Source organism: Hydra vulgaris, chromosome 11, assembly GCF_038396675.1.
Source record: "Hydra vulgaris chromosome 11, alternate assembly HydraT2T_AEP".
Lineage (NCBI taxonomy): Eukaryota > Metazoa > Cnidaria > Hydrozoa > Anthoathecata > Hydridae > Hydra > Hydra vulgaris.
In genome coordinates, this window is record NC_088930.1 from 34,051,081 (window position 1) to 34,073,479 (window position 22,399).

Consider the following 22,399-nt stretch of genomic DNA (forward strand, 5'->3'; position numbering starts at 1 on the left):
CGGGATTTATTTCGTAAATTATATTCAAATCAAATCTTGAAATTAGTTGTTAACATTTCAAGGATACTTACAATAGTGCAAGTACTAATTAAGAGTAAAATTCTAACAAATACAATATTAACAAACATAGCTAACCTATCATTACCCGAAGAACCTCTGACCGACGTCTTTCATCAGCGGACGAACCATGGAGAGCAATATCCATAATCGCCTTCAAAAGAAGAGGTTGATCTACTTCTATTGACGGTCGACCAGGTTTCTTTCTGACTTTTAGTTTTTCTTTGACTTCTGGATGCTCTAAGCAGATTTCCTCCATTCTAGCTTTTTTCAGTTCTCTAGTTTTCTTCTGTTGAGCTTGATCATACTTTTTTTTGGCCAGTTCTTTACATAGATGAGCTAGTTTCTTCTTTTTCTTTTTCAAATCATCCTCTTCAGCTTCAGCAATGAATCCACTTCTCTTTCTAGTCTTCAGTCCAGCAACTTCACAATTTAAAGCTGTAATCGTAGAATTGAGTCGATATTGAGCCACTGTTCTTGCATTTTTTTGATTTTTTGTGGTCAACAAACTCAAAGTTAATGCGCTTTGTTGATCATCAATAACATATCGCTCATTGGTGGGCTCAACAAACTGTGAGGAATTCTTGTCAAATTCAAGTGGAGTATACGTAGGGGCAGACTGTTTTGGAGTATTGGCCCAAAATGATAATTGCTTGCTTTTGAACTTCATTGCCTTTTCATTAAATAAATTGATTAAATACATTACTCTTGATTCAAGATCCTTATGCACCAGTTTTTCTTCTTCTAATGAATTATATATACTATGGACTTCTTTCTGGATATTAGCCTTTTTTTATTTATCGGGATGAGCATTTCCATACGAGACCATCAATAGGTTAAGTAATGCGGTTTTATCCATATTTTAATATTGATTTATTAGTATTGTTAACATCGCAATCAGAATAATGATTTTGCTTATCGTTAGCGCAAGCTTTTTAAAAGAGTTTCTTCAACCCGCTAGGGAGAAATTAGCGTTTCGAATTATCAATAGACTTTATGTGTTTGCATTGCATCACGTTTTACCATCAACTAGGGAGCAATTAGAGTTTCGTATTTGAAATAACAACAATTTAATTTCAAAAAATGACAAATTTATGAGTTTACTTTTATGAGTTTACTTTGAACCACATTTTATAATCCGCTAGGGAGCGAATAACGATTGTGAATTTTATATACAAAGAGTTAATATTTCTAGCATAATTTGATTCGCAGTCAAATGGTAATATTAATAAAACGATATTAATAAAACGATATTAATAAAACGATAGTAATTTTTATTTTACGTTAGTAGTTGTTAATTATTTAATGTCTCTGGAAAACTTATTATATTAATTTATAATATTATATTATAAATAATTTAATAAAATATAATATCAAACTCCCCGCATTTTCCCACAAACAAAACATCATTTCTATACCAATTAGTAGATGTAAATACCGTTAAAACCTGCTCATTAAAACTAAAAAAATAATTTAAACTGACATCATTTATGGATGACCCCGTAGCTTATAAATATAAGGTACTAATAATAATATTAATAAGCTTATACTTACATAGTAACTTATACTAGACTATTTTAAAAGAACTTTAGTTTCGCAAAATAAATAGTAAATACAAAAAAAGACAAAGAAGCAAAAAAATGTATTGTAATATGGTTTTAATTGATAATTTGACAACTTTCGGAAATTTCTATTATCGCATTCTGTAAGCTCTTGATATTCTCCAAGAGTTGGGTTCCTCGTATCTAAAAATAAAAAAAATATTTCATACAATATAGATCATAAAGGTCGACAAATTTTTTGGTGTTTGTATTCTACTCTAGTCAAAGAAATCCTATAAAAAATTTTAATAAAAGCTATATATGACATTACTTTAAGATATTGGAACAGGATTTTGTACTTATAACCTTATCGAATAAATCTTATAAGAATTCTTTTAGGTTTAGGAACTGTACAAAATTCTTTTTTCAAGTTTTACAGAATTGTCCTATGATAAATGGTATTTTTGTATTTTTATAGAACACCATATAAAGGAGCAACCAATAAGTTTGAGTTAGATTTCTCTAAGACCAAAGTCTTAAAGGAATCTATCACAGTCCTGTTCTAAATTCTAAAGGAATTATATATTTATTTTACATCCATATATAACTTGCAGATTATAAATTGTTGAGATATGGACGTAGAATAATTATTTTATTATAAATAGTATATTTATCTATATAAATATATAATAATAATATATTTAGTTATATATTACTATATAAAATATTTATCAATTTATAACAGGAGGATCTATTTCATTTATAAATACTGCATTAGATGTAAGTATTATAATTTTTTCTTTATAACGTTTGGATTCATTATTTTTCCCTCGCTAATTTTGTTATAAACATTTCTAGCGAAAAAAAAAAAGATGTTTTAAAACGTGAAAAATTTTATAGTGTGTATAAAATGGACTTAAAACCCTATAAAATTTAACAAGTTCTCTAATCAAGTTGTTCATAAATAGTTCGAAATATCTAGCTTTTTAATTTATTTTTATATTTTTAAGAATATTTCTTTCATTATAAGTTTAGTTTTTGTTTCGTTGTTAAGTTTTGAATTAATATCCGAATGTAAAACATTTGATGTTTTTACTAAACTATTTTTTTTTTACTGAATCACTCAAACACTCACAATTCACTTAATTATTTAAGTCAGTTGTTAACAGAAAGTAAACAAAAAGAAAAAAAAAAGTTCACTGAAGCGGTTAACAGAAGACTCATGAAAAGATAAGGACGTGAGAAAATTCCGAAAATTAGACTTAAAACGAGATCTTAGAAATTTGATGATTAAAAACTCAAAGACCTTTCAAATAATAAAGACTGATTAGAAAATAGTTAGAGGTGTCAGAGTGTTCTCCAGAACCACAGATGCAGTTTTCTAACAGGTAGGAAAGCAAGATTCAGTCAAGCACTTATTGAATAGTCTAAAAAGAATTAAAGAAAGGTCTTGGGAACACTTTTATAAGATGATGACAGGAATGTTGTCTGGAAAAAAAAGGTAGCACACTGAAAAAAACCTTGTGTCAAAAACCAACACTTAATCTTGTGTTGCTTTCATTAGACACAAGTTAATGTTAAATTTTAAAAATATTGTTTTAAAGCGCATGCATTAAATGCAAATACTACTTTTTTGCTGAACAAAGATTTGTGTTAAAAATTTCCATAAAATGCATGCGTATAAGCTAAGAGATGGAGTTTTGAAAAGTCATTACTTTAAATCAAAAATTTGGATACCTTAAAAATTGTGTAAATTATAAATTAATGTTACTTTATAAAATTAGGAATAATAATAAATATTTATATTATATTTTATTTTATTTTTGAAATTTATTTTGATGCAAACTATATAGTTTTAGATTGGATATTTATGTTCTAGCGTTTTCCGTTAGTATTTTTTTCTTTAACAATAGTTTATTTTTGTGTATTTTGTGAGTCAATTTTAGAATCAATATAGACTGTAAATCATCTTTTGAAACATTTTCATTATCGCTATGGTATTTCTTCAGCACAAAATTGTAAAATTCCTTGCAGACAAGGTGGTTGTTGCAGAACATATGACAATGCCCATGCCCTTAAAATTCATTTATATAGAAAACACTATGTTCCTTATATGGAACATGGAAGTATAAATATTGATCCTGTGACAAGCAATAGTGAGCAAATAGATAACCAAGATATATACATTCAACAGCACATATTGATAAAAAAAAACAGTAAATATATTTTTTTGAGTGCATTAAATGAGGAAAAGATGAAAGAAATGATTATAGATGTTTTAATGACTGTCAGATTAGTAAGTGACTGAGGCCCCGGTCCGACCTAAAAATAAGACTTTTTGCGAACCCAGCCCAGGTCCTCGAAAAATTACAAGATTTAGCAGGGGTTAATAGCTGGGGCAAGAAAAAAATTTATAATACTTAATTTATTATAATTTTATGCTTACATTTACTATTTATTAAATACTGGCATACATTTGTATATTTTTAAACTCTAAATTACTTCCAACAAAATTGCAAGCAACCACTATTAAGTTATGATTTACTTTAAAATAGAGAATACGTTAAAATACTAGAAAATATATAACTAAAGACTTAAAAAGTTGTAAGTTGCATAATAAAGAAAACATGAAGATGGGTAAGAGTTATAAGGTTTTTTTGAAGTTCATGGAAAAAAAACTGGAACAATAGTTTTTATAGCATGAAGGAACAGATACAGTAAAAAGGATGCAACTTGTTGAAAAAAAAGCCAAGCAAGAATGAGTTTTGGTTTATCGTTGTAAAGATGATATCTCGTTTGAGCATAGATCATGATTGTATTTGTAGAAAAAAGCAACCTTACAACAATGGGAGAGTGGCTCAAGCTTGGCTGATAAAGCAGATCTAATTAAATTTACAATGTGCTTTTAGACATTGTCTGAGAGTAAGAGGGTTGTTATTTGTCTATATAGGAGTGCCAATGATATTGCAATATTTTTTGCAGTAAATAAATGAGTTTTGTTGGCTAAAAAAATATGATCAGACCCATGAATTAGAGATTAAATGTTAAACTTACTTTAGTTAATGACACTGTTGAAGACTAACTAAAAGTCTCTAGAACCTAACATCTGAGATAAGATACAAAATTTAGTAAACTGAGAATAACAGAGCCTAACATCAGACAGAACTTTTTTACATAAGCTTCTTGCAATAATAAAAGGACATAAGTTCTTAAGAGAGATATTCTTGTAAAAAAGATGAAAAAAATGATTAATTTTTAATAAAGCTGGTAATTTTTAATCAAGATGGTGAAAAATGTGGAGTAGAATGAGACTTGACTTGATGTTGAATGAATGAGGCTTGACTTAAAACTGAAGAGAAGTAATAAAAGCTTCTAAGATGCGCTTATAATATATGTAAACATATATGTTTGCTATATATTTATATATTTAGCAAACATATATAAACATATATGTTTGTTATTTATTTAGATGCTGGCATACAATATCTTTTCATTGTTATATAAACTTTAGCACTTTTATTGTGAAGTATTTGCCGAAAGAGAAGATGATCAGATGGATGTGTGGTGTGACTCTAGCAAGATAAGAAAAGGAGGCATACTCTTAGACAGATTAAAAAAAACCTCATATCAAACAACATTTGATGGAAAAGATTAAAGTAATTTAGGTACCAGCATGTATAGAGGTACCAGCATATAGATAGGTAGCAGCTTTAGTAGAAAATGGTAGAAGTAAGAAAATTTTCAAAGTTTTAAAATTATTATAATAAGATACAGGAGTTGCACAAGGAGATGAAAACCATGGAGTAGAATGAGGCTAGACTTAAAATCAATAAGAAATAAAAGCTTCCATACCTGCTAGAATCCACAAAGCTAAGTAAAAAGCACAGTTATTAGCAGAGAGATGAAAGATATCAGCTTAAGGACCATCACAAAAAAAATTATGAAAAGAATTCCAGTCAGCTTCAGGGTAGTAGTAAATAGTGTGATGAGTGAGTTTGAAGAAGAGATAGAGGATTTATAGAGATCATTGCATGGTCAGAACCACCTAAAGAAGAACAAGGAAAAAATTGAACACATGCTAGGGTCAGTGACAAGACACAAATCATATGAGATAGAGAAATGCAATAGTTATGAGCTTAAGTATCAGGAGGGTCAGTGGTGCTAGAGCCAAACTATTCAGTGTAATGAGCATTAAAGTCACAATTAACAGCAATATTGATAAAATCTCTCTAAAAGCTACAGAGTTCAGAAAACTTTACTACCAGCCTGCCTAAGAAACATTAAACTGAGTTTTAAAGTTGGACCCTCATTAGGAGATACAGGAAGAATTGCATAGCTACTTAGCTAACACTACACCAGAAGTTCAAATATAAGAAAAAAATATACATAGCAACTTATGGATGAGAGAACACCATGCCAGAGGTTCAGACAGAAAACATGCATACATATATAGTAAATTACAGGTGAGTTTATACAGCAACTATATAACACCTCCAACTATATAACCGACAAAAAATGGATATCACTGTAGACATAGCAAGTTTAGGGATAGTGAGAAAGGGCTGGATCAATTCAATCAGAAACAGCATTGAAAAGAGAGAAATCTTAGAAAGAAAGAGGACAATAAAGAACAAAAAAAAAAGAGGTGATTGAATGATAAGGCGCTAATGGAATCAGTCTTTCTGAAATCACAGAGTTCTAGAAACCTCAACAACAGGCGGCCTCAGAACAATTAAACTGAGAGCTGTCCAAGAGAGTCCAAGAGAAGATTTCATCTAGCATTCAATTATTCTTACATATATCAAACTGTTTTTGCTTCCTACAATATTAGATACAAACATCTTGAAAAGCAATACTGTCCAGACTTAATTCCACGCTTATATTTAATTTAAAAGAAAATATAAAAATTCCTAAAGTAAAACTCAAAAAACTAAGTTACATTTTAATCAAGTTTGAAATAAATAACTTCGAAACACGTGTATATCCTTTGAATACTGATACTTTAACCATAATTTTTATTTTATATAATATATTTTATACAATACCTTGTGTTTTTACTAGTTAAAAGCAACTTATGTTTTTCCTTAAATCAAATTTTTTTAGAATTTTTAATAATTCATTTAGTTATTTAATTTTTTAATTGAATCAAACCAATTTATTGTTAGAAATTTCCAAACCAATTTATTGCTAGAATTGCTTTTAAAAAAAGCAATTTTAACATTCCACCTTTTATACATGGTCTGATCTTGTTACCACTTTCAATGATGAGGCAGAACAACTTGCAAAGAACTTTTTCACTAATTCCATTTAATGAAACTGTTCCTTCAAGCTTAAAATCTTTTATATAGTTTTTTCCTCAAATATTGTTACATCAAAATTTTCTCCTGTCCTTATCTTTTCATGGGTCTTATAATTTACAGTTTTTTAAGGCTTCTGTTAACATCTGCCTAATAAAAAAAAAAAAAAAGAAGCCTTTACAAGAGTCCTAAGACTAAGAAGGGGATGTTTTATGTTAGAGTTAACTTGTATTCTTAGACTAGAACAGCTAATTCTTACAGGCAGCAGGACATAAGGAAGGTTGTACTAGATTATAAGTTATGAGACTGATCATGAATCCTGACCTGATGGTAAAAAAAGTAAATAGAAAGCAGTATTACTGGAAAGAAAAACTGGAACAAAGTAATGGACATATTTTTGAAACAAGTTACAAAGATATACTAATGGAACTAGATAACTTAGAGTTGAAATGTAAAGTATTTGATGTTTTTATCACACTAGATTCCTTAGTTTGTTTAAATATTTCATTCAATATTTAAATGCAATAAAAAACTTTTCAGAATTTAAAATCAAAATACAATTATGATATTTAACATTGCTTTAGTAATTTTGTGTAATAATTTCAACAATTAGGTAAATACAAGTATTTAATCTACAAGAAACACAGGTAAAGACCAGGTTTTTAAATATATGTTGTTTAAATATAGAAATATCTAAAAACCTATATAAACACAAACATTGAGGCATAAAATGTTTAAACTCTAAATTTTCTTTGACATAAGTAAACGGGTTATTCTGAAACAAATATAAACTTTAAACATCTAGTTGACAGTAGTAAAAATTTTTCTGATTCTATATTAAAAACAAAACCAAAAAACAAACAAACCACGATTTGATTTGGAAACATTGAAAAGATGTGAAATAAGCGGAAATATATAGTGGAAATAAGTCTACATTATGAAATATTAAATTGTAACACACCTGTTGAACAATGGTTCAATCCTTTGTTCGCGTTTTCTTTTACTTAACTTGTTTTTATCAGCAAATTTGTAAAATGCAGGAGCAAATTCAACGAGCCATTTAGGATCAACTGATGTTACTTCTCTCATGTATTCTTTAGTTGTCAAAACAAGTTCGTGATAAACAACCCATTCTGGCTGCCTGTTTCAAGTAGAAAAAATATTTTTTATGTTAATTCACCTCCCAAAAGCCGAGAAAGCCACTACAGATGAGGAGGCTACTTTTAATTGTGGTTATTTTATTAATATTAATATACTATTAATAATATAAATAATCTATATAACAAAAAAAAACCTGTTAAATAAGGCACTCGAAGGATGTATATAAACTGCCTGGTTATCAGTTTGGGTTTTGTAACCCTCTTGAGGATCTTTTTTAGCAGCATTTCTGAAATAACCACTGACAATAGCTTTTTGAGCCCTTACAGTATTTTTGCCGCACGATACTATATCAAGCTTGTGTCTATAAATAAATAAACATTTATAACAAACTTCATATTTGATAGAAAAAAACTATTTAAAAAATATATAAAATTACCTATCCATTATACCAAGTAATTGTTTTCTAACATCCTGTGCACGCTTCAGAGATCTTGCCTGAACAAAGTTTTCAAAGCACCATGCATTAGAAAATTTGCTATTCTTCCATGCATTATATACGGCCAGCAAAGTCATATGATCACCTTCAATTTGATGAAATTTTGCTTTCTTTTGATCAGCAATTGCTTGCTTTTCCTAAAAAAAATTAAACCATATAAAAAAAATGACTTACTAAAATTATGTTAAAAAGAATGAAGTGTGTATCAATAGTGACGGGGGCCCCAGCCCTAGTTAAAAATAGGACTTTTTACAAACCTGGCCTGGGTTATCTACCCCATTACCTCCAATATGTTATTAACAATAAATGTTTTAATTTTGCTGGGTTTTACAATCTCGGCAAAATTATTACATTTAGCTGTACTGAACACTCTTTTTGGCAACCAGCTGTACATCTTATTTTTGACAGCGAGCTGTACACCCTTTTTCTGGCAGCCAGCTGTACACCTTTTTACTGACAGCCAATTATACACTCTTTCTTTATTAAACTGGTGTAAAGATATCTTTTTATTATCTATTTTTGGTTTAAATATATAATTCTTACATTGATGCTAAGTTTTCTGAAATTTAGGTAACTCTTAAAAAAGCTCAAGAACATCAACCGTAAACATTAAACACCAACCATAATTATTTTTCTAAATTTTAGTAGCAATTTTTTTGTAATGAAATTTTCAAATTAAATTGAAATTAAATTGAAAAAACAAATCACTTTTATTAAGATATAAAAAAAGTCAAATTAAATCAAAGGAACACAAATTAAAAAAATATATTTTAATCATAAAAATTGAAATAGTAAAAAAGCTTATATAAGTATGCAGAATAAGTAACTTAGCTTACCTTTGGCCGGTAGAACACATTTTGAACTGATAACATAGATACTATAGAAAGAATTTCATCACTACATGCTAAGTGTACAGACTGAATGAGCATCTTAGATAGCTGAGGAGGTAAAGGAAATTCTGCCATTCGTCTCCCTAGCCGAGTTAAAAGACCTTCGTCATCAAGTGCACTTAAAGAATGCAAAGCCTCTAAAGCAGTTGTCAATGTCTGAATGTAAAAAAATCTGAATTTACACATTATTTTCAAATAACTCAAATGTAAAACTTATATGTATAAATTAAACATTACCTCCATTGGTGGAGGATCCATAAAATCAAAAGAAATAAGATCATTTATCCCCATAGCTTTTAAAGTGAGGATAACACTAGCAAGATTTGTTCGCTGAATTTCAGGAACGTTAGTTGAAAGCATTTCATCTCTGTATGCTCTTTCAGTATATAACCTTAAATAAAACATATAACAAAACTGATAATAAACTAATGATATAACAAAAAATAAAGGTGCAAAATATTTTCTTAACAATTAACTTTAAATCTTTTTTTTGTAGAGTTTTATGCATTCAGACTATGTATGTATGTATGTATGTACAGTGTTTTCAAAAATAATAGGCACAGTAAAAAATTGAGTATATTGTCTTTTTCAAAACATCTTAAAATCCCATTCATATTTCCAAAAGACTAAATTTTTTTTTGAATGACAGGAAAATTATTTCTCTACAACTAACATGTCAATAACAAGTTTATAAATAGTTTTTTTTTACAATGTTTTTATTAACTCCTTGTCTCTTTTAACATCAAATCTTTTTAAAAAAATCATGTGGAAAAAATAAATAGAAACGTGGACCAGACAAAATAAATAGAAACAAAATGTGGACCAGACAAAATAAATAAAAAAGAGAAATAACTTTCAACATGTAAATGAAACATGTTCTATTTTGTAGATGAAGTATTGAAACTGTATTTTCTTAATCTTAACACCCTGTTTAAATAAAAAGAAGCTAGCGATGACCTTATTTAAAAAATAAGTGGTATTTTTATTTTTTGTTGGTTTTATATAACTTTATGTTAGATGTTCGATTATGTTTTATATGAACAAAATTATAAAGGACAGTATTATTATCTGGTGATATTTAAAAAAATACAGGTTAGTTTTTATAAAGTTTATTTTACTTTTAAAAAATTTTTATAAACTTTACATATGCTTTTTTATTTTTTAATATTTTAACAATTTTTGTTGTTGTTCAAAATGTTTAAAATTGAATAGCATTTCTATTTATTTTGTCTGGTCCACATTTTGTTTTTATTTATTTTGTCTGGTCCACATTTCTATTTATTTTGCCCACATGATTTTTTTAAAAAGATTTGATGTTAAAAGAGACAAGGAGTTAATAAAAACATTGTAAAAAAAAACTATTTATAAACTTGTTATTGACATGTTAGTTGTAGAGAAATAATTTTCAATGTTTATCGGAAAAAAATGTTACAATTATCTAAATATTATTACTCCAGTTAATGTTTAATAAGCTTAGTTACAACTGTTATAACAAATGTAATTAGCTAAAATAGAATCTGCTAATGTGTAATTTTTATGAAAATTTTTATGAAATTGGTTTAAATTTTATTTATTAATTTATTAATGTGCAGAATTTAAATATTTTTTAGTTATATTCTTTATTTTTTTTAATTAGTTTTTATTTTTATTTTCAGTTTGCAGTTTGTTTATTTTTAAGCAATTGATGATAAATTTTCTTCAAATTTTGCATACATACTCTTGCTTGATGACAATTCAATATTCAATAACTAGTTTTGCAATAAGTCATCTAATTCAGTTAATTTTAATTAATTTTATTTTTTATATGGGAAGAAGAAGAATTTTTAAAATAAGTATATTATTTGTACCTGCTTATACACACATTTAGTTTATTTGGATAAGGCGTTGACTTAGTAAACGGAATGTCTGTGGTTTGAAACCCGACTTTTCCTGATTTTTTTTTGTTTTTTTACACACGCATACAACCGAATGTTAAAAAAATAAAATGTTTTTAAATGTCTTTAAAAACTCGCTTTTAATTTTACTAGTTACTAATTTAGTTTTTTCAAAAGAATACAAAAAATATACCAGAAAAGATTGTAAAGAATAATAGGCACACAAATTTTAAAATTGACTTCCATTCTACTTTCTTGTCAACCTAACTGTTATTCATAATTATTTTATTAATTTATATGTTAGTTTGATAATTTCCCATAAAAAAGTAAGCTGAAGGTTTCTGAAGAAATCTGTTTTACGGCACTAAAAAGAACTGTATGTCCTAAAAAAATATCCAATATTACATAGAAAATTTGCTTTGGAATTGGGATTTCAAGACAGATCTCTCTCATTTTACTCACATTTTTATTGTGGAATTGTTTTCTGCTATCCTTCCTAAACAATTTTATTTCTATATCAAGGGTAGATACAACAAGCTTAGCTTCATTTAACATTGCTTTCCAACTGTCACAAATAGCTACTAATTGTGAATGTAAGTTTTCTATTTTTGAAATTTCTATCTCTAAAGATGCGTTATGACATTGTTGCAAATGTCAAATGGAATTAACATTCTGTGCCACATGAATCTCATTTCTAGTTTTTGGAGTAAGATTTAGCTGGAGCAAGTCTAAAAAAGCCAGCTTTACTTCTGGAAGGTGAGCTACAAATGGTTTGACACTCTCTATTCAATCTGACCACCTGGTGCCAGATATGCCGGGAATAACAAGATTCATGGCGAACTAGGTAACTTAAATGTTGTTTGCTCAACATATGTTTTTATAATGTAAAATAAATGTTGTTTGCTCAACATATGTTGAACAAACTGCATTTACTACTTAGGATCCTGTCTTTTATAAAATTATAAAACTTTGTTCTCTGTAGCTAATCATTAAATTAAAAAAAAATTATAAAATAAAAGTAAAAAATAAATAAATACATATTATCATATTTAAAAAAACTAATGATAAAAGTTTTTTCCATTTTTAATAAATTCTATCGAAATTATTGATAATCCCAACAGTCTTTCTTGTAAAATTATTGACCTCAAACAATTTTTATTTACTTTTAATTTCGAAAAACTTCGCTCGCCACTTACAACAGACACTAGAAGCGTTAATAGTATTCTTAAAGAAATACATATATTTGGTTTTTTTACATTAGTGTGATTTGGTTTTTATTGAAGGTTTAAAATACTTTTTTGCAAAATTTTAATTTATTTAATTCTATTTAGAAACTTTTCTAAAACAAAATTAAAAATTTTTTATAAGATGTAGTCCAAATGAAAATCATAAGATCCTAAGATACTATTTTAATCATAAGAGGTTTTAATAATAATAGCTATTTTATAGTTTAATTATAATTTATTTCATATTTTTATTTTTACATTATCTCAATCAATCTATTTTTTTTATTACGTCAAGAATACATGTTCAGATTGTACAAAGTATATATATATATATATACAGTATCGGACAAAACATGGTGGACAAACTTAAATTTAGAACAAAAGTTGATCAATAACTAAAAAAAACTAGTAAAACAATTAAACATATTATTTTTTAAATAGTTTATTATGTTCTCAACAAAATTTAAAATGTTTGAGTTATACTAAGAATCAAAAAAAAAAATTTATAACACATTTTTCTCAACAAACTACATTTTTCCTTGGACAAAACAAGGTGGACAAATCAAAACGACTTTATTCAATTTACCATATTCTTTTGTTTTCACTTTTATCATAACATTACTCTAAAATAATAAAATAGATTTTGGAACATCTGACCAATTATTTTTTCAATTTAACTAAAAATAGATTTAACTCGTGATATATGGCGTATATTGCAACTTAAAATGGCTTACGACAAATTAGGAAGTGTTTTACCTGAAAATATTATTAAAGATTTGAAAAGCGGAAAAGGAAAAATAATTGGCAAAAAGATTGAGCGTACAAATGTGAAGACCAGTGAGGAATTATTTGAACAAGTCGAGAAGGCCTGGCGAGAGATTGATATGAGAATTGTTGACTCATTAATTGAGTCTATGCCTCAAAGAATGAAAGCAGTAATTAAAAGTCGAGGAGGTCTAACCAAATATTAAGTTAATTTTTTGAAGTTTTTCGAAAAATAATAAGTTAAGTTTTAAAATTATTTGAATTTTCAGTCGATTTTTTGAATGTCCACCTTGTTTTGTCCAAAGAAAAATGTAGTTTGTTAGGGAAAATGTGTTATAAAACTTTTTTAGTGATTTTTAGTATGATTCAAAAGATTTTAATTTTGCTAACAACATAATAAACTATATAAAAAATAATATGTTCAATTGTTTTACTAGTTTTTTTTAGTTTATGATCAACTTTTGTTCTAAATTTGAGTTTGTCCACCATGTTTTGTCCGATACTGTATATATATATATATATATATATATATATATATATATATATATATATATATATATATATATATATATATATATATATATATGTATATATATATATATATATATATATATATATATATATATATATATATATTTCAATCTTTTTTCTACAAATACAAATATTTATAAAATAGCATCTTCTGATTACATATGAGTTAGCGCAAGCAAAACGAAATTTTAAAACGGTGAAAAATAGACATTTTTCATAAAATCTTACGAATGTCTATTTTACCTTTGTTTCAGCAAAAATGTTCCTATTGTCTGAAAGATAATTAAACAAGTTTTCCAAGTCTGAAGCTGCAACCAAAAACCAGTTGAAGACATTGGAGCATTTCTGAGTGTTTGCTGCAAGTAACCATGCGCAATGGTGGATTGTATGCCTAGTCCTCCAAGTAGTTGAAAGTTCATGAGAAAAAATCTGATCAGTGTAGTAAGTGACCAGGGTTGATATTTGACAGGGGCCGGGTTTGATAAAATATAGCTAGAGCCGGGGCCAGGTTTTTAACCGGGGCTGCATAAACATTTTATACATCCTAATGTATATTTTTTTAATTCAAAATTAATGTTATATTTTGTATATATATGCTTATATAAACATCATTATGATCAACATGATTATCATAATTGTCATTATTATCATCTTTATCACAAAGATAATCTTCATCATTATTATCATCATGATCATGATCATCATCATCAACAGCATAAAAGAGGAAGGCTAAAGCCATGCTGATCATCATCATCATTATCAACATCAGGCTTTAACCTTCCTCTTTTATGCTGCTTCTCTAATATAAACAATCTAGAGCATTTTGTTTTTTAGCTAAAGCTCTATCATACAATATGTAAGGCATTCTTCAAGTTTTCTTACTTACTACTTCCATTTTCTACTGAAGCTGCTACCTATGTACATGCTGATACATAAATTACTTTAATCTTTTCTAACAACTGTTGTTTGATACAACGCTTTTTCTAATCTGTCTAAGATTATGCCTTCTTTACTTGCCTTGCTAGAGTAACACCACACATCCATCTAATCATTTTCTCTTTTGGCAAATACTACACCATATAAATACAAAGTTTATATAACAATGAAAAGATATTATATGCGAGCATCTAAAAAAATAGCAAACATGTTTATTTCTATAATATGTATACATAAAGTGCATCTTGGAAGCTTTTATTCCTTCTCTTCAATTTTAAGTCAAGCCTCATTCTACTTCACATTTTTCACCATCTTGAGCAGTTGCTATATTAAACATTCATTTTTTTCGTCTTTTTTACAAGAACATCTCTCTTAAGAACAAATGTCCTTTTATTATTGCAAGAAACCAATGTTAAAAATCATGCCTGATGTTAAACTCTGTTATTCTTAATTTACTAAATCTTGTATCTTATCTCAGATATTAGGTTCTAGAGACTTTTGGTTAGTCTTCAACAGTTTCATTAATTAAAGTAAGTCTAACATTTAATATCTAATTCATGGGTCTGATCTTTTAATTTCTTCCCAGAGTAAAGCAGAGTTATTTGCAAAGATATCTTACTCTAATTTGACTCTTGAATATAATGGTCATACTCTTTCTGACAGCTAAACAGATTAACCCATTGTTAAACATCAAAATCACTTTGGCTTTCAATGCTAAAGTTAATTCTGAATTAAACACTTCTACAATTTGTGTCTCAGAATAGATTTCCATCATAGTCTTAAAAAAGTGTTCTCTAGAACTCTTTTCAATTTTTGCTAAACTTTAAAAAAATGCTAAATAAGCGATTCCAATTTTTCAAAACACTTTGATCTCTCCAACTATCCTACAATTAGTCTTTAACCTGTTATTAGTTTCTTTATATAAAGATTTTGAGGTTATTAAATTATTTCTTTCTAACTGCAGTAGTAAAGTTATTCTTGAAGGCCTACCCTCTTCTTTATTTCAAGTAACTTTAAGGGTACCACAAGGTTCTATCTTTGCTCCTGTATTGTTTCTTATCTACAATAACGATCTTCATGAAATCTATAGTGGCTCTATTTGCTGATAACTCAACTTTATACTCTTTTTTTGACTAAAAATTTTCACTTTTTAATTGCTTAGAACAAGCAGCCGCTTTTAAATCTAATCTCCCTCCTGTAACAACTAAAGACTTGCAGTGGCTTATGGATTTAACTTCTGGACTTAAAATCCACAATTTTTGTCAGACAACAAAACTCATTTATTACTGCAAAAAAAAAAGTTGCAATTTTGTTGGCATTCCTATATTGACTAACAACCCTCTTACTTTTAGACAAAGTCTAAAAGCACATTTAGCAAATGTAATTAGACCTGCCTTCATGCTAAAAAAACTTTTATTAATCCAGTTTTTTTCCTTGAACATCAAAAAAACCTAATAACTCTTACCATCTTCATGTTTTCCTTTTTTATATAACTTACAACTTTTAAGTCTTAATTTATACATTTCAAAGTATTTTAACTTGTTCTCTATTTTAAAGTAACTCATAACTTAATAGTGGTTGCTTGCAATCTTGTTGGAAATAAATTAGAGTTTAAAAATATATAAATGCTATAAATATATAAAACCAATATTTAATAAATAATAACTGTAAGCATAAAATTATAATATTTTGAGTATTATGAATTTTTTTCTACCGCCGGCTATAAAACCCTGCTAAATCATAATTTTGCCAGGGACGGGGCCGAGTTTGCAAAAAGTCTCATTTTTAGACGGTGATGAGGCTCTTCACTTACTAGATCAGTGCAAACTTTCATTACATTCTCAAGAGAAGTCTGGGTTCCTAGTGCAGGATAATGATTGATGATGAATTCATAAATAAGGCTACAATTTTTAAAGTAATAAATGAACATTAGAGAAACGACTATTTAGTACATGATATTACATAATTGGAAAAAAAATTGCGTTTTTTAACTTTAAAGCTACATTTTAGGCTAAAAAGTTGTAAACTCAATAGTTTATGAATTAATGTTATACTTAATTTGATTGTGTGGGAGCAATTTTTTGAAAATCATAAAAACACCCATTTCCAGCATTTATATGATTCAACCTGGTTGCAAAACTTTGTAAGAATTAGGGAAAATAGGGAGGTGCAAGGCTTCAGTGAATAAATCAACTGCTATAGAGAGAACATGCAAAGGAGTTGTTGCTACATTGACTGAGGATTTAGGTTAAAGTAGCAATAAATTTGTTCATTATACTTCAATGATGAATGCTTTTTTAAACTTTTCAATAGTTCTCAGAAAGTTGATTACATTAGCAGCTGTAAAATATCAGAGTATTAACAGTGCTGTGTTGTGTATGAATGTTGCATTATTAAAGCCACTGAGCTCTCTGTTACAAATTAATGTTGATTAGAAGAAATTTTTCAATTTGATCAAAAATAAAATCAAAAAGAATGCAGTCTTGGTAAAAAGAATTATAGTAAGAGGATTCAAACCGGTTTCACAAGAAATAGGTGAATTGATACCTAAGTATATGCTGAGACCAGGACCAAAGTATGGTGTACTACTTACCCTAAGAAATAAACCATGAAGTAGTCTAATTTCTTCTAATTAACTTAAATTTGTAACAGAGAGCTCAGTGGCTTTAATAATGCAACATTCATACACAACACAGAACTGTTAACACTCTGATATTTTACAGCTGCTAATGAAATCAACTTTCTGAGAACTATTGAAAAGTTTAAAAAAGCATTCATCATTGTAGGCAAGAAACAATGCAATGCAGGTTTACATCAACACTAGTCTTTTAGATGAAATAGAGGTGTGAGTCTGGCTAACAAATATTTTCTGTTTACTCCTAAAGTATTTGCTCAAGAACCTTTTTTCAAGAAAATAGCTGGATGCATTTTACATCTATTTAAAATGTCGAACATTTTAAACCCGATCTCTAGTTTTTACTTAACATAGCACTTGTGGAGTATTTTAAGTCAGAGTTTCTTAGAAGTGAGGCATACAATTCAGCATACAATCACATACATGATTGATTACAAATCTGATACATGGCAGTTTTTAATGAACTGCATGTTACCAGTCGAAGGATGTTCATAACAGTCTTGAACTTACCTGAGGTCAAAACCATAATCCTGACATTACATGTATGCAAGTGAGTTAAGATGTGTATGTTATTCTTAAATATGATGAAAAGTTTAATAAAATTATTGGTTTATTTTTGTGCATATCCTTACCAAAACACAATAATTTATTTAAATTATTAAATTTATTTCAATAATGTAAAAAGTGCTTTTAAAGTATTTTTTTTTAAACTTTTCGATTTCATTAGTGTTTTTATAAATTAACGAAGGTAGGTGGGTAAATTCTAGAACATTAGTAATTGGATTAAATAAAGTAACTAAAAAATCCTGAATTATCATGTTTCTCTAAAATTCCCTAATATCAAATGTATTATCTTTGTTTACCGTAAACAATATGCAAAGCATAATAATTTATTTACTTTATAAATATAAAATGTCAGACAATGGCTCAGAAATCAATACTTTTTATTCTTATCTTTTTCTGTTGCGAAACATTCGCCAGCTTTTTTTTCTGCAACTTTTTGCATGATCAATAATAGATTTTTTAAACTATTTTGCACAGTTTTTGTGATTATTTCTTTTTCCGTGTTGAATTTATATCAAAAAACGCTTCCTTAACTTTTCTGTTTTTCCAATGGAATTCCATTTTTTTAATAGTGTTTGCTTGCAGTTTGCAAATGACCACAGTTATTTTTGTTAACTGAGTCATGCAATATATCCCATATTTTAAAACACCCTAGCACTGTGGTCTTGTTTGCTAACAATTGATATTTAACTGAAACTATAGCAGAGTATGTTAAAGTATCAAGATGGTTTGTCTTTTTTTAACTATGGTGTTCATCATGCTGAATGATTGCTCAACGTGAAGACTACTGAATATACTTAGGCAAGCCTTGATAATTTTGCTAACCTTTAAATATTTTCTACACTTGAAATTTTCTGCCCACCAATATAATGATGCTTAGTGTTTTAATACATCTTTATTAACATTTTAGCAAAAAAAAAAAAATCATACGAGTATATAAAGAACCTTTTTACTTTTTGCCGAGAAGCACTCATCTATGTTGAGAGAAACTTTTTTTTATCTTAAATCAAAAACGAGCTCAGCATGAAATGCTTCATCAATATTACTGGCAACTTAAGGGTCGTCCATAAAGTACATACGCTTTTATTTCGACCACCCCCAGCATTTTGCTTATACGCTTTTTTGAGTACTTGCCACCTCCCTAAAAGTATCTACACTTTTAACATACCTACCTAACATTTTATGATATTTTTTTAACTTAGCATCTTCTTACTTTTATAATAGATCACCTGCCCACTATCTCATATATGCCATTAGCAGACCCCCTCTCTCTCATCCAAGCGTATGTACTTTATGGACAATCTCTTATGAGAAGCAGTTATTCTAAACATTTTAAAGTTTATTGAAACACAATGATTTTAGGATCTCTAAAACATATATAAGGTTTAATGATAGGCTTTACTCCATTTGTGAAAGTACTGTCAATATGCACGTTATCCAGAGTGCCGTATGGCAATATAAGTGTATCTATTTGTTTTTAATTAGTAAAAAATGACAACAATATAGCTTCGTTTGAATTAATCTTTGCTGACTTAATCATCAACTTCTTACGAAATGGAAACTTAATGGAATTTTAAGTGAATTTCCTAAATTCTGGGAATTCCTGGAAAAAACTCATCTAGATTCACAAAAAATTAAAAGATTTTTGACATTTTTTGATGTTGAATGAAATTGTTTTTGTTTATAATATAGAAGTTGAAATTACAATATGATTTTTTAAAATGACTTTTTATCTTTTATAGTTATTTAAGATTTTTTATAGTTTTTTCATATAAGATTAGCTAGTCATCTCTATCTGGTAAGAATTCATTTTAGAAAATAGAAATAAGATAGTATGCTTTTTTAAACTTTTCAATAGTTCTCAGAAAGTTGATTTCATTAGCAGCTGTAAAATATCAGAGTGTTAACAGTTCTGTGTTGTATATGAATGTTGCATTATTAAGAATTCATTTAAAAAAGTCAAAATAGAAAACTTCAATATCTGTTATTTCTAAAGTGCATTTTTGTTTCTTGCGTGTAATATAAGTAACTTCAAATTTAACAATCAATTTTTGAAAGAGAAGAACTGTTAGTGTTCTTTTAATGAGTTTTTTTGGAAATATTGATATAAAATAGTGTTATTATAATGATTATTCATGAGTAAGGGATATAGGCCATAACTTTTTTTTACTTCCAGTAAGCCTTACGGCCTTGGGTCACAGGTGGCCACTACAAAGTAGTCACCCAAAGTTGTTGGGTAAATAACATTAAAAATAATCACCCAGTCTTTAAGTAATTAAAAAATATAGTAAATATAATAATTATGGTAAAACTCCACCACCTTTTTTAAAAACCACCTATCTTTCTTAAAATAGTTTTTGAACTAATATTAAACCTGTAACATTTTCCTGGTCCAGTTCTTCCAGCACGACCAGCTCTTTGTTTAGCTTGCGCCTAAAACATTATTGCATAAATGTCAATAAAAATATGTCAAATGTTTTTAGTTTATAAAATCTAAATACATTGTTTATTAACACTTTTGCATGATACATAAAGCTTTGTTATCAAGATATTTTTTAGTGCATATACATGGGGCCACCCCACTTTATTTGAAATCTAAAAAGTTCTAAGTTATGCTTCTTAGCCAGGGGATTGATCAAAAAAAAATTATTTTTTAATCCTATTTTGATACTCAGAGAGCGCTGCCATGGCAAGTTATAATTAGAAAACGCTTTTTGATGGTCTAAAGTAAAGTTTTGCTGCTTTTATCTTATATTGTTTTACAATCCTAGAGGAAATGCTTTTCTATAGGTTCAAGTAGATAATATTGTTTGTTACTTAAGTACTAAATGCCATGTTCAATTAGTTTACTCTCAATGTGGATTTGTTAATAGATGACATTTTGCATGAGGCTATCAAGTCTTGTACCTAGAACCATATAGTTTGCTTGTACCTAGGGCCATATGTTTGTTTCGCTGATAAAAAATTTGTTTGATCCTAAAGAATTTGTTTGTTTAAAAACTAATGTAGATAGTGTAACTCTTGTTGCAAAAGCAGTAATGAAGGATGGATTTCCGGTTAGGACTACAGCACAACATTTTAGTATCAGCAGAACAACACTCCAAAGACATATCAACTTTTGTCTGAAGAATAGTTCTAAAAACACTGAACCAAAATATCAATATTTTAACCGATGTGCTGTTTGGAATGTATTCTCTAAAGATGAAGAAAAAGTCTTAGTTGAGTACCTTGTCATTGCGAGCAATATGCATTATGGACTGTCAAAGCCACGGCTTAAAAAGCTTGCTTTTAAGTATGCAAAAGCCAATGCTAAAAAATATCCAACCTCCTAGGATAAAAATAGTAAAGCTGGTGAGCAATGGTATTTTGATTTTATGAAAAGAAATAATAAGTTTCTTTCCCTAAGGAAGCCGCAAGTCACAAGTTTAGCAAGTGCCACCAGTTTCAACAAAGCAAATGTTTCATTTTTTTTTTCAAAATATCTTGAAGACTTCTCAAAATATATGTTTTTGGCTGAATGCATCTTTAATGTGGATGAAACAGGTATTACAAATGTGCACACACCTGTTAAAGTTGTAGCCCCTAAGGGCAAAAAACAGATTGGGAGCTTAACATCTGGTGAACAAGGAACTAATATAACTATTATTAGCTGTGTGAATGCATTTGGAAATTCCAAACCCCCTATGATTAGTAAGCGACCGGGGCCAGGGTCGGGGCTAGGTTTGATAATACATAGCCATGACCAGGGCAGGGTTTATGATCAGGGCTGCATTAATATTGATAGATCCTATAAAAATGTTATTTTTAATTAAAATTAATGATATGAACTTTATTTTAAAAAAATATTTTATAGGATCTATCAATTTTAATGCAGCCTCGGCCGAGTTTATGACCGGGGTTGCATTAATATTGATAGATCCTATAAAAGTATTGCTTTTAATTATAACTCATATCATAAATTTTAATTAAAAATAACATTTTTATAGGATCTATCAGTATTAATGCAGCACTGATCATAAACTCATCCCCGGTCGCAGCTATGTGTTATCAATCCTGGCCCTGGCCATAGCTCCGGTCGCTTACTAACTATGATGATTTTTCCAAGAGTAAACTTCAAAAATCATATGCTGAAAGGAGCACCTCCAGGAACTAAGGAAACAGCACATATAAGGATGGTCAAATGTCGAAATTTTTTGAGAGTTTTTGAAACATTTTATTTACCATATCAAATGTTCTGTAGATCAGCCAGTATTATTACTATTGGATAACTATGAAAGTCATGCCAGTATTGAAGCGATTACTTTTGCTAAAGAAAATGGTATAATAATGCTTACTTTTCCTCCAAATACCAGCCATAAGCTTTAGCCATTAGACAGAGGTGTTTTTGGACCTTTAAAGAAATACTACAGTATAGCTTGTTGTGATTAGATGCTGTCAAATCCAGGAAAGCCAATCACCATAAATGAGGTTGCAGAAAAAATTGGCA

At 28.4% G+C, this 22,399-nt stretch overlaps 1 protein-coding gene across 1 annotated transcript in view; it reads right to left on the reverse strand.

Annotated features, from left to right (window-relative positions):
* Positions 1-1,690: 1,690 nt before the first annotated feature.
* The window catches only part of LOC101234472 (ATP-dependent RNA helicase DHX8), a 99,110-nt gene continuing 78,401 nt past the window's right edge, over positions 1,691-22,399 (reverse strand). Inside the window, exons 22-28 of the mRNA XM_065810857.1 lie at positions 20,288-20,346; positions 9,620-9,773; positions 9,329-9,538; positions 8,433-8,629; positions 8,190-8,357; positions 7,857-8,036; positions 1,691-1,802 (exon numbers count right to left, since the gene is read on the reverse strand). Coding sequence (XP_065666929.1) covers positions 1,751-1,802; positions 7,857-8,036; positions 8,190-8,357; positions 8,433-8,629; positions 9,329-9,538; positions 9,620-9,773; positions 20,288-20,346 — 1,020 coding nt within the window. The 3' untranslated portion in view covers positions 1,691-1,750. The remainder of the gene's footprint in view (positions 1,803-7,856; positions 8,037-8,189; positions 8,358-8,432; positions 8,630-9,328; positions 9,539-9,619; positions 9,774-20,287; positions 20,347-22,399) is intronic.